This window comes from Bidens hawaiensis, unplaced genomic scaffold (genome assembly GCF_021521415.1).
Source record: "Bidens hawaiensis isolate Kalapana, Puna unplaced genomic scaffold, B.hawaiensis_p1.1 tig00022519_1, whole genome shotgun sequence".
NCBI lineage: Eukaryota > Viridiplantae > Streptophyta > Magnoliopsida > Asterales > Asteraceae > Bidens > Bidens hawaiensis.
Genome location: NW_027493510.1, coordinates 94,234 through 107,006, shown reverse-complemented (window position 1 = coordinate 107,006; position 12,773 = coordinate 94,234). Strand labels below are relative to the sequence as shown.

General features: G+C 33.6%; 1 protein-coding gene across 1 annotated transcript; it reads left to right on the top strand.

Annotated features, from left to right (window-relative positions):
- Positions 1-340: 340 nt before the first annotated feature.
- Positions 341-11,095, top strand: LOC143565751 (ABC transporter G family member 32-like). Its single transcript, XM_077052624.1, has 23 exons — positions 341-591; positions 1,533-1,653; positions 1,731-1,819; positions 2,245-2,329; positions 2,436-2,595; positions 2,684-2,760; positions 2,839-2,892; positions 2,979-3,371; positions 3,825-4,103; positions 4,972-5,288; positions 5,364-5,524; positions 6,239-6,342; positions 6,429-6,588; positions 6,948-7,070; positions 7,154-7,248; positions 7,319-7,651; positions 8,233-8,523; positions 8,809-8,892; positions 8,985-9,118; positions 9,212-9,439; positions 9,764-9,935; positions 10,017-10,271; positions 10,821-11,095. Exons 1-23 carry the CDS (start codon positions 341-343, stop codon positions 11,091-11,093), a joined length of 4,239 nt encoding a protein of 1,412 aa, XP_076908739.1. The 3' UTR covers positions 11,094-11,095.
- The last annotated feature ends 1,678 nt before the right edge of the window (positions 11,096-12,773 follow it).

The following is a 12,773-nucleotide window of genomic DNA, read 5'->3' as shown; positions in this document are numbered from 1 at the left end:
TTAACTAGCTCATTCAAGTTTTTATCAACCGAGGTACGAAATGCGTTTTAACTACCTTGATATAGAAACTATAAAAACCTTTGAACACAAAAATAAAGAGGGAAACAAACTAATATTCCCAACTGTTTTTTCATTCTCTCCCAATTCCCACCAAATCAAACCTAAAAACCCTAATTTCACAAATTCATATTCATATTCATATTCAATCCACACACAGAACCTTCTTGCTTCAACCACCACTCTTTCCCACTTTCAAAAGTTGTTGAGAATTTGGACAACACATTCAAACTCACCACCTTAAATCCCTCACAATGTATTCAGCCATCATTTCATTACAACAATGTGCGATTCTCTCGGGAACCTGTTCGTCCAGACGCGCGATAACGACGAGGAGGCGCTGCGGTTGGAGGAACTGCAGCGGTCGCCTACGTTCGTTCGGGCGAGCACCTCTGTGGTTAGGAATAGTTTTGGAGAGGTTGATGTTGGTGAGATTAGTGAGGAGGAGAAGAAGAGAGTGGTGGAGAGGTTGGTGAGGAAGGTGAATTCCAACCCCGGGGTGTTTTTCGATAGGATTCGGCAGCGGTTTGATAAGTAAGCATTAGTTTTGTTCTTCTTAGTTGTAGTGATCGGTTTGGTTTGGTTCAGTTATTGGACTCAACCGAAACAGAAGTCATTGGTTGATATAGTTTATTAACCATGGGTTCGGTTTATTCAGTTAGTTTGTCAGTTTCGGTTCTGTTCGGTTGATGTCGGTTAACAAGCAACACCAAACTTGGGCTAAAAGTTTTGCTTAGAAATACATGAGATGAAGGTATAAAATAGGAAATTTATGAAATGGAGGTATGAAATCTGGAAATATATGAAAATATAATTGGTTCGGTTTGGTTTGTTTAATGTCGGTTAACCAAGAGGAAAAAAAAAAAGATAACCGAATTTTGTTAATTCGGTTTCGTTGGTTTTTGGTTTGGGTATGCTCACGGTTACATGATATTCAGTTCGGTTACTGTATGAAACTGAAAAAACGACCCGAAAAATCGAAAAAACCGAAGTGAAATGGAAACTGACGGTTTGGTTATAATTTTTTTTTGTAAAATCGAACTTACGGTTTGGTTTTGTTTTTGCATGAAATAAAAACCAGAAAAAACGAACCAAGTTTATAGATTTTCATTTTCTGTGTTAATATTTTGAGTAATTTATAAGAATTTAATAAAAATATAACTCAAACATTTTTGCCCATATGTATAATGATCAATTAGTTATCAATTAACAAAATTGATTTGGGCCCAAATTTATTATTATTGGCCAAACTTTTTTTCTTGGCCCAAAATTTTCAAGCTCATATGGCAAAACCAAAATATCCAAAAACCAAAAAACCGAAGAAACTGAAACTGAAGGTTTTAAAAAATTCAAAAACTGAAGTTTCGCTTTTTGGTTTGGTTTTAGCCCAAAACTGACTCAAACAGAACCGTGCACACCCCAAGTGTGTGGTAAGTTTCGGCTTATGTTTGATTATTTGATTATGTTCTTGCTAGTGTTGATCTGAAATTTCCAAAAGCTGAGGTTCGATTTGAAAACCTGCGAATAGATGCATTTGTACATGTGGGGAGCAGAGCATTGCCTACCTTACCGAATTCGGTTTATAACATCAGCGAGGTAAGTTTTTGGAGGAACAAAATAGTGTGTATTTTATAACTTTATTTTTTCATTTATTCATTGACATGTTACATTAGGCTTTCTTGAGGAAATTAAGGATTTTTCCTGGCAGAAGAACAAAATTGAGCATCTTAAATGATGTTAGTGGAATTATTAGACCTTCCAGGTAAACATTTATATCATAACTTTTGTTGAATATTCACACAGTAAACTGTTATAACGGGTAAAATATTATTTCCTCAGTGATAACAAGGTTTAAACTCAAAAAAAGTTTTTAGCTAAAGTAATTAACATAATGTTTTTTTATTTTTTATTTTTTAAGTAAGTAACTATCAGTTATTCTTATTATTTAGTTTATACTAACCAACTTTTAGTAAATTGTTTTCTTCCTATTTTGGTTAAGCAGTTTTTGCTGAAAATGGTCTTTTAACAAATTTGCATCTAATATGAATTTATTAAATTTTTTTAATCATTTACGAGTTAGAAAAATAATCCATCATCCAAAATAGAAATTTAAATTGCCTCTTTATATTATATACAACTAGCCCTTCAAATAACTACTTAATGTTCAATTTAATGCAAATCTTTCAGGTTAACTCTCCTTTTGGGTCCCCCAAGCTCCGGTAAAACGACACTACTTTTGGCTTTAGCTGGACGTCTTGGACATGAATTAAAGGTTTCCAGGATTTATTAAAATTTATCAAGACTTACCTTTTATGATTATACTCAAGAAGTTAACGTTTAATTCGGATTTTGAGTATAACATATTTTATTTTGTGAAGTTATCTGGAAAAATCACGTATAACGGATGCGAGTTAAACGAATTCGTACCTCAAAGAACGTGTGCATATGTCAGCCAGCAAGATTGTCATATGGCTGAAATGACAGTTAGGGAGACACTTCAGTTTGCAGAATGCTGTCAAGGTTTTGGTTATAAAAAAGGTAAATTCAAATTGATAGTTGATTATGATTTATTTCAACATTTTTGTTATTTTATATAATCATGTGATTCTATGGAAGTTGATAACAGATATGATTATGGAACTTTTAAGAAGAGAGGAAAATGCTGGAATTAGACCAGATGAAGATCTTGATATATTTATAAAGGTGCATACTTTTACCTTCTTTTTTTGTTAAAATATTCCAATTTTCAATAAAATAACGTTTTATGTATTTTCGGTTTAGACAGTGGCACTTGGAGAAAACAAGACGAGCCTTGTAGTGAATTACCTTATGAAGGTACACAATCATCAAAGATCAAATCTTGACCATCGAATATTAACAATTATTTTCAAGTGTTGTATGATTCTGACATGTGTACAAAGATTTTAGGATTGGATATATGCGCGGATACACTAGTAGGAGATGAAATGCGTAAAGGGATTTCTGGTGGTCAAATGAAACGGTTAACCTCAGGAGAACTGCTAGTGGGACCCTCACGGGTTCTTTTCATGGACGAGATATCAACTGGCCTTGATAGCTCAACTACTTATCAAATCATTAACTACCTTAAACACTCAACTCGTGCTCTTGATGGGACAACTGTCATCTCTTTGTTGCAACCAGATCCTCAAACGTTTGAGTTGTTTGATGATTTGATATTATTATGTGAAGGTCAAATTGTTTACCAAGGGCCCCGCAGTGCAGCTGTGGCTTTCTTTGCTTCTATGGGTTTTCATTGCCCAAAGAGGAAAAATGTGGCTGATTTTTTACAAGAAGTAAGTATCATCACTTGGGTGACAAAAATGGGCCGCGTCGGGTCAGGTTGGGGTTACCTGTATAAGTGTTAATTGACATAAAGGGCACATGAATAATACTTATTAGATATGAGATTATTGTAAGCGGGTATTTAGGTAATTTTTGCTTTAGAAAGCTCCAAGCTATATTTTTTGAAATAGTATCTGTCTTTGTTTCTTTTCAGTGAGTGCGTATTGTCGAAATGCTACATGCCAAACATACACTTTGTCCAAAAATTTATAATCGTCTATAAATAATTAGTGTGTTAGATATGATTATAAAAGTTATACTCTTTGAGTTTATAACCTGGTTATGAACAAAGTTATTTAGATGGCCTTATGCTTTAAATTACCCTTTGGGCAACTTTCAAATTGTTTGATTTCTACACATCACCTTATCTTCTTTTAAACTTTGATTTTTCATTTTGCACATAGGTTACATCAGTAAAAGATCAAGAACAATATTGGTCACTTGATGAGCATTATGAATATATTCCGGTTGAAAAGTTTGTGGAAGCATTTCAATCAAATTTCCTTGGTAGTTCTTTATCATGTGAGCTGGCAATTCCTTTTGACAAACACCAAAATCATCCAGCAGCCCTTTCTTACCACACTTATGGTGTAAAAAGAATGAAGCTACTCAAGATTAGTTTTCAGTGGCAGATGTTACTTCTGAAACGCGAGTCAATCGTTTATGTCTTCAAATACTTTCAGGTAATGTTATTGTTTTTACCAGGCATTATTTAAATCATTAAACAATAGGCATGTAAACAAGACGAACACGAACGGGGTATGCTCATGTTCGTTTGTTTAACTTTAACCAAACAAGTGATCGAACGCGAGCTATTAAAGAACAAATTTTTCTACTTCGTGTTTGTTCATTAAGAAAAAAAAATGTGTTTGTGTTCGTTCATTAATAGTATAAACAAACGATTCATTAACGTAAATGAACAGATATAACCGTTAAAGATGAAAGAACATAACTGAGTGACCCATTAAAAGTAAACATGTACATAACTCTCTGTTGGGCTTAAAAAAAATTAACAGAATATGTAAACGAGCAAACATAAATGAACATAAGTGAATGAACATAAATGAACAAACGTTGATGTACATGATTGAACGAACAGTACATGTGTTCATGTTTGTTATTTTAACTAAATGAACAAAAAAGGATGTTCATGTTCGTTCGTTTATTAAATTAATGAACATAGACGAACTTCCATCATAACGGTTCACAAACAGTTCACTCAACATTCTGTTAGTTTACAAGCCAAATTAACAAGATACTATGCACCAATTCTTAACTCTATCAGCAGCAGGTCATTTTTTTTCTTTGGAATTTTTATTTTACAAGTAAACTTTTACTTTCATTAAAACAACAATTACTTATTTTTATTACTAAAAACGAAATATACAGATAAAGACAACATATAAAAAGACATAAAGTGCCTTTTGTTGTAGCAGTTGGTTGCTTGAGTTATAAATTGAGGCATAGTATCTTACAAAAGTTCTTTTCTATTTATTTGTCTTAAAAATTTTGACTTGCAGTTTATTTACTTTTTATATATTTTTTTTGCAGCTTATGTTGGTGGTTTTAGTTATGACTAGTGTATTTTTTCGTACAACTTTGCATCGCAATTCACTTGATGATGGTGGAGTTTATCTTGGTGCTCTTTATTTTGCAATAGTTATGATATTATTCAACGGTTTTATGGAGGTTCCGATGTTAATAGCCAAACTTCCTGTTATATACAAGCATAGATATTTGCATTTCTACCCTTGTTGGGTTTACACTCTTCCTTCTTGGCTTTTAAGTATTCCTTCATCAATTATAGAATCAGGTGTTTGGGTGGCTGTCACATATTATCTTGTTGGTTTTGATCCCCAAATTTCAAGGTACACTTTCTTCAGTTTATTTACTTTTATTATGTTATTCAATTAGTATTTCCTTTTATTTTGTGAAATCTGCAGATGCTTGAAGCAGTTCTTGTTGTACTTCTTGTTGAACCAAATGTCAATCGGTCTTTTTCGTGTGATGGGATCTTTAGGCAGAAATATGATAGTTGCTAATACTTTTGGATCTTTTGCCATGCTGGTTGTTATGGCACTTGGTGGATTTATACTGTCTAGAGGTATATTTTTAATGTGTATCCATCTCAATATTTTAAATAGGACACATTTTAAAAAAAAAGTAACCAACTCTGGGCTGATTTCTATTGTTTGTATTTGGTAACCATATTTTTAAGCCAAAGAAGCCATCGAAGTTTAAAAAAAGTATGTTTTCAGCCAACTCACCCAAGATGACCAGTTTTTACATACTGGGAAAAAGTCAACATCATTATAAGCTACCAACACGGCAGTTGTTACTCGTTACCCATTACTAGGGGTGTAAATGAGCCAAGCAACTCGTGAGTTGCTCGAGATCACCTCACTAAAAGCTCGAATCGAGCCGAGCTTAAACGGCCTTGAGCCAAAATAAGCCTGTTTAATTAATAAATGAGTCCAAACCTGAGCTTCAATTACAATAAAATAACCAAATAATACATATTATTTCATATATATAAACTATTAAATTATAAATGTATTAAAAAACTAACTAAAAATGTACATAAACTAATTGATAAATAATAAACGAGCCGAGCTTGAGCTTGCACAAATTACTCTAGAGCCGAGCTCTAGCTTCATAAGTTAAAACAAGCGGAGCTCGAGCTTGGCTCGGCTCAACTCGTTTACACCCCTACCCATATCTTTTAATAAGAATTTTTGAAAGTTGGTTACTTTTGTTTGCAATTAGGTCAATAAAGTATGCATATTGAAAGTAAATTAATTTTAATAATTTTATGTAGATAGCATCCCGGCTTGGTGGATATGGGGCTACTGGTTTTCACCTTTGATGTATGCTCAAAATGCTGTTTCAGTCAATGAATTTTTAGGGGATACTTGGCATAAGGTAAGAATTATCTCTTGGCTGAAAATTACCGTTTTACCCTTTGACCTGTTAACAATAACATATACTCATATTTGCATGGTGTGCAGGCAGCTGGAAACAACACTAAACTCCCATTGGGAACTATGCTACTGAAAGCGAGAAGCTTGTTTCCTGAAGATTACTGGTATTGGATTGGAGTTGGTGCTTTACTTGGTTACACAATTTTATTCAACATTCTCTTCACATTATTCCTTACATATCTTAATCGTAAGTTTTTATTCTCTTCACATTATTTCTATAACATGTTGGAATATTATAAAATGACAAATTACCCCTAATTTAAAGCTGTTGTCAAATCTACACTTTTAAAATGACAGAAGTGCCATGAACATGTTTCATATTTTCATTCATCAATCTAGAGTTGATTCTTTGAGTAGAGTTAGGGGTAATTTTGTCATTTATAACCTCTAGATGTGACAAAAGATCTAAATTTAGGTCCTTTTGCCATTATAGGGTTTTCTTGCATAGCTTTTTGTTGGAAACAACATAATGAAACAAATTAAGTTTTAACATGATTTTGCAAAAGATCATATTTATGTTTCTTTTTTTGTTTTTTATGCATATAGCTCTTGGAAACCATCAAGCGCTTATCCCTCGGGAGACCGCCAAGTCACTGAAGACGAAAAACGGGATTATGTCTTCTATTAATCAGTTAAAAGATTACTTACAGCGTTCACATTCATATGCTGGTATGTAATAAGAATTTATGCAGTTGTGTACATAATTATACATTCTTTCTTAATCAAGGTTGACTAGTCAAACTTAACTGTAGGTACTGAAGTCAAAAGTCAAAAAGGAATGGTTCTTCCATTTCAGCCTCTCACCATGTCTTTCCGCAACATTAGTTATTACGTTGATGTCCCACGCGTATGTTATAATTTTGCAAAAGTATTATCTTTTTTACTTATCCATCATTCTCATTAAATCTTTACTCTAGGAATTAAAGCAGCAAGGTCTATCAGTCAACAAATTACAACTATTAGTCAACATAACTGGAGCTTTTAGGCCAGGCCTACTAACTGCATTGGTCGGTGTCAGTGGGGCTGGTAAAACTACTCTTATGGATGTCTTATCTGGAAGAAAAACCGGTGGTCATATCTCAGGCCAAATTTATGTTTCGGGTTACCTTAAAAGCCAAGAAACATTTGCAAGAGTTTCTGGTTACTGTGAACAAAACGATGTTCATTCCCCGTGTTTGACTGTTTATGAAGCACTGATGTTTTCAGCTTGGCTTCGATTACCTTCTGATATTGATGTGAGGACGAAAAGGGTAAGAACTCATTTTATTAGATAATAATCAGCTAATCAGTTGCAAAACACATCTATTTTTAGAGTTAAATATGGTTTTAGTCTCTGTAGTTTGACCTGAATATCCCCTTTTAGTCCATTAGTTTAAATTTGACTTTCTCAGTCCAGTAGTTTCATTTTCGTATCAGTTAAAGTCCAGCCCACTAACTCCATCCAAATTTTCTGTTATCGCTTTTATTAAAGGACCAAAATACCCTTACATTCTTTTGTGTTAGTAAAATGATTGTTGGGACCCACTTAAAACTATAATATATTAATACCATAGATGGTACCGATATTATTAGTATACTTTGTTTTAGAGTGGGTCCCAAAGATTTATTATTTTGACTAACACAAATAATCCAAGGATATTTTGGTCTTTTAATAAAAATTTTACAAGATATTTGGATGGTGTTAGTGGACTGGACTTTAATTGAAACGAAAGTGAAACTTTTGGACTAAAAAAGTCAATTTTATGCTAATAGGCAAAGGGTTATTGGCCGAACCATAAGGACTAAAACCGTATTCAAATCTTTCTTTTTTTTTTAACAATTTGAATTTCAGGACTTTGTAGCAGAGGTTATGGAACTTGTGGAACTAAGTCCACTCAAGGGAGCTCTAGTTGGTCTACCTGGAATTGATGGATTATCAACCGAACAACGAAAAAGATTAACAATTGCAGTTGAGTTAGTTGCAAACCCTTCTATAGTATTTATGGACGAACCGACTTCGGGTCTCGATGCACGGGCTGCTGCCATTGTTATGAGAACGGTTAGAAATATTGTCAACACTGGTCGGACCATTGTTTGCACCATCCATCAGCCCAGTATTGATATTTTTGAATCGTTTGATGAGGTATAGCAATTTCAACCTATTTAAAAATTTATGAGTAGACTTTTGCTGTTCTTCATTTTTAACATGCGCAGAATCAAAAAATTTTAGCCCAAAACAGAAACGGGTTGAAAGTCGCCTGGAGTGTTGTTTTAATGCATAAAGCCTTAATTTTATTATGTAAAAAGTATATTTTTTGAACAAAAAAGTGTTTTGGGTCAACCCATTCTGATCCGTACCAAAAAGTTATGATTTTGACCAGAACCTGTTTTGGCCCGTTAACCCAACACTAACAGATTCATCTTACAGCTTTTACTGATGAAACATGGCGGGAGGCTCATTTATGCTGGTCCAGTAGGCATTGGGTCCCACAAACTTATACAGTTTTTTCAGGTTTGCGTTTCTTTGTAACAAACATATTATTGATTTTCAAATTTTTATAATTTTATCTCTTTTAAATTTGCTTAAATATTGAGTTCTTTTAGGCGGTAAAAGGAGTTCCTAAGATCCGACCTGGATACAACCCAGCTACCTGGATTCTTGAGGTTACTTCAGCGACAGAAGAAAACCGTCTTGGCGTAGATTTTGCTGAAATCTACCGTGAATCAGATCTATATTTGTAAGCTAATATATAATTTGATACATTTTGTTTATGATGGCTTTATTTTAACAAGTCAGTTCCTAATCTCGATATGCTTTTTAAATTTTTTAGGCAAAACCTAGAACTAGTTGAGAACTTGAGCAAACCAGATAGGAATTCAAAATTCTTGAGTTTTCCAACCAAATATTCTCAGACATTTTTTGGTCAGTTCTATGCATGCCTTTGGAAGCAAAATCTGTCCTACTGGCGGAACCCACAATATACAGCCGTACGGTTTTTCTACACAATCATCATATCATTGATGTTCGGCACAATGTGTTGGAAATTCGGCACTAAAAGGTGAGTTATTTTAATGTAATCTGAATATTTTGATTTAGGAATAGTTGCATAAAAAGGCATCCATCTTTGGCATTTTTTCTAGTTACTTGTAATAAATGTTGACTTGGAAGTTTTGACCATGTTGACTTTGCTGACGAGGCACTGATGTGGCACTCGTGTGCTTATGAAACCAGCTGATTTAGGCCATTACCTCAAATCATAATTTTGAAAGCTTAAATTTCTTTTCATTTTGTATTTTGCCCAAATAAACTCACTGCATAAAATAGAAATCATGCAAAAGGTAGTTATTTTGACTATTAATCAAATAATTCATATTTTTGTCAGGGAAACACAGCAAGATATTTTTAATGCAATGGGATCAATGTATGCAGCAGTTTTATTTATAGGAATTACAAACGTGGCTTCAGTCCAACCAGTCATTTATGTCGAACGGTCTGTTTCATACCGAGAAAGAGTAGCAGGAATGTATTCCGCTTTACCATTTGCATTTGCACAGGTACATTGTTCTTATTTGTTTATACTGTTCAAACATATATTTTTTAATCAACATATAATGTGTTTTATATGTTAAATTCAGGTTGCAATAGAGTTTCCTTATGTGTACGTGCAATCACTCGTATACAGCCTTATTTTCTACTTTTTGGCTTCATTTGAATGGAGCTTTTTGAAGTTATTTTGGTACATATATTTTATGTTCTTCACATTGCTGTACTTCACCTTCTTTGGAATGATGACAATTGCTGTTACACCCAACCATAACATTGCCGCGATTGTCGCTGCTCCTTTTTACATGTTGTGGAACCTTTTTAGTGGATTTATGATCACTCGAATGGTAAGTAAACTTTTATAATGGGTATCTTTCTTTTGGATTAATTTCATATATGCCCTTACAAACTTGAAAATTGCATCCGTCTCCATGGTAAAAAAAAGATTAAAAAAAGAAGAAGCTAAAAATGAGTAAATAAAAAAAAATGAAGTTAAAGATGAGCATATATGAAATTTTAAAGTCTTAGAAAATTAAGGGTGAAATTTGTCATTTAATAAATTGTTTTTACTTTTTACTGGGTTTGGTATATTTGATATTTTAATTGCCTTGCAAGGGTGTGCATGATATTTTTAGTTCTGTTGATGGTATATTTGATATTCGATCTGTAAATTTGTTTAAATGGCGTTAAAGTTAAAGATGAGCATACATGAAATTATAAAGTTTTAGAAAATTAAGGGTGAAAATTGTTGTTTAATAAATTGTTTTTAATGAATTTGGTATATTTGATATTTTAACTGCTTTGTGAGGGCGTATATGATGTATTTAGTTCTGTTGATGGCATAGATGGTATATTTGATATTCGATCTGTAAGTTTAACAAAATGTTGATGAACAGAGGCTTCCTATATGGTGGAGATGGTATTATTGGGTAAATCCAGTATCATGGAGTTTGTATGGGCTGCTGACATCACAATATGGAGATGTTGATGAGCCCTTAAAGCTTGCTGACGGTTTGCATTCGGTTCCATTAAGACAGTTTCTTGAAAACGAGTTAGGGTACCGCCAGCAATTCTTGGGTGTTGCCGCCACTGCGGTGGTGGGCTTTTGTCTTTTGTTTGCAGTGACATTTGCGTTTACTATGAAGTGCTTCAACTTTCAAAGGAGATAAATGTGTGTAAATTGTAATGGCTCTAACAAACAAGGCTTCTTGTCATATCTTACCAATGTATGTAATTATAATTAGCATTAAATGGTAAAGCATGATAATATGTTCCATTAAATGGTAACCCAGGACCGCAAAACAATGATGGAGATAATGAGTTTGGAGGGCTAAAACCGAATCAGAATCTAATTACATGGTTTAGAAATTTAGTTCATAATTATAAGATGCGCGAACATCTCCGAGCACTTGGGTATTAAGCAATTGAAAACGAATTGTTTCAAGTTTTCCCATAATGATATCTCAAACATGCTATAAAATATTTAGATCATTGCACTACTTAGTTACTAGTCCCATTTTCATTCCTATGCGAAACCTCCCAAAATTAAAGCTTTCACGTTTAGTTAGTTATATGAATGTTGGTGAACAATTAGAGGTGCAAACGACTCGAGCTACTCGATATCAGCTCATGAAAAAGCTCGATCGAGCCAAGCTAAACGAGCCCGAGCCTAAAACTATGTTCATTTAATAAACGAGCCGAATCACGAGCTTCACTTATCGAGCTCGAGAGCTTAAACGAGCCCGTCATGTAACAATTTTTAAATAATATATATAATGTTATGAAAAAACAACTAAATAATATTATATATTATGTTACATATAAAATTATAATAGAAAAAATTATGAATATATAAAAGTTGACCCGTGCCAAGTTTGAAAAACTATTCACGAGCCAAGCATTAGAAATAGAGATCGAAACGAGCTGAGCTCGACGGACTCGGCTCGTTTGCACCCGTAGGAATAAGATCTCTCCGAGTAATATGTTTAGATCATCCCCCATTCAGTTTCTTTTTCTTTTTTCTTTTTTTTTATGTTTGTTGCAATATTCAAGGACAAAAAGGCTTTAACCTTAAAATTTGAGCTTTTGTAACAAATGGATGCTGATCTGGATGCTGTTTAAGTCATACATCTACAACTCCATTGTTGATTTCACAACAGCTTCCAACACCATTGTCATTAGCTGTTTCAGAATATTATTAGGTATTATATAACTAATAAACAAAACAAATCATCAAGTAATTTGGTTGCAGATATATGTTAGGCGATGTTGGTGACTTGAAAGAACAAATAAACACTTTAAAGTGAAGAGTTTGAGAACAAGTAGGGTATATGGGTATGCATAATAATAACTTGTGTCTATGCATTCTATAGGTTTAAGGGTGTAACGCGCTGAGGCCAAGCCTGGCTCGTTTTGATTTACTAGAAGTTTAGAACTTGAGCTTGAGCTTTGATTGTAAGCTATTTAAAAAAAAAAGTTAGTTTATATACGTGTTTAGTTATTTTTTTATACTTTAAGAAAAACCTTAAGCGAGCCTAAGCTTGACTTGAGCTCATGTAGTACCTTAAACGAGCTAAATCGGCTCGAGCTTGGTTGTGCAATGTAAAATCAATACATAGAAGTGCAAAAGAGGTCAAACTAAAAGATACACAAGGTCCGTTAAGCTTGACAGGCTAAATAATTTTCCCATGCAAGGCTCGAGTTCTACCCGATAACTAAACGAGCTTTATTTGCACCCCTACATGTGATTGCTCAGTATTTAAATAAGTTTAGCACGTACGAAAATTCTGTAAGGCTAAACATATCACTTAAATATATATTACTTTTAAATATACGGGTTAGGTGGTTTG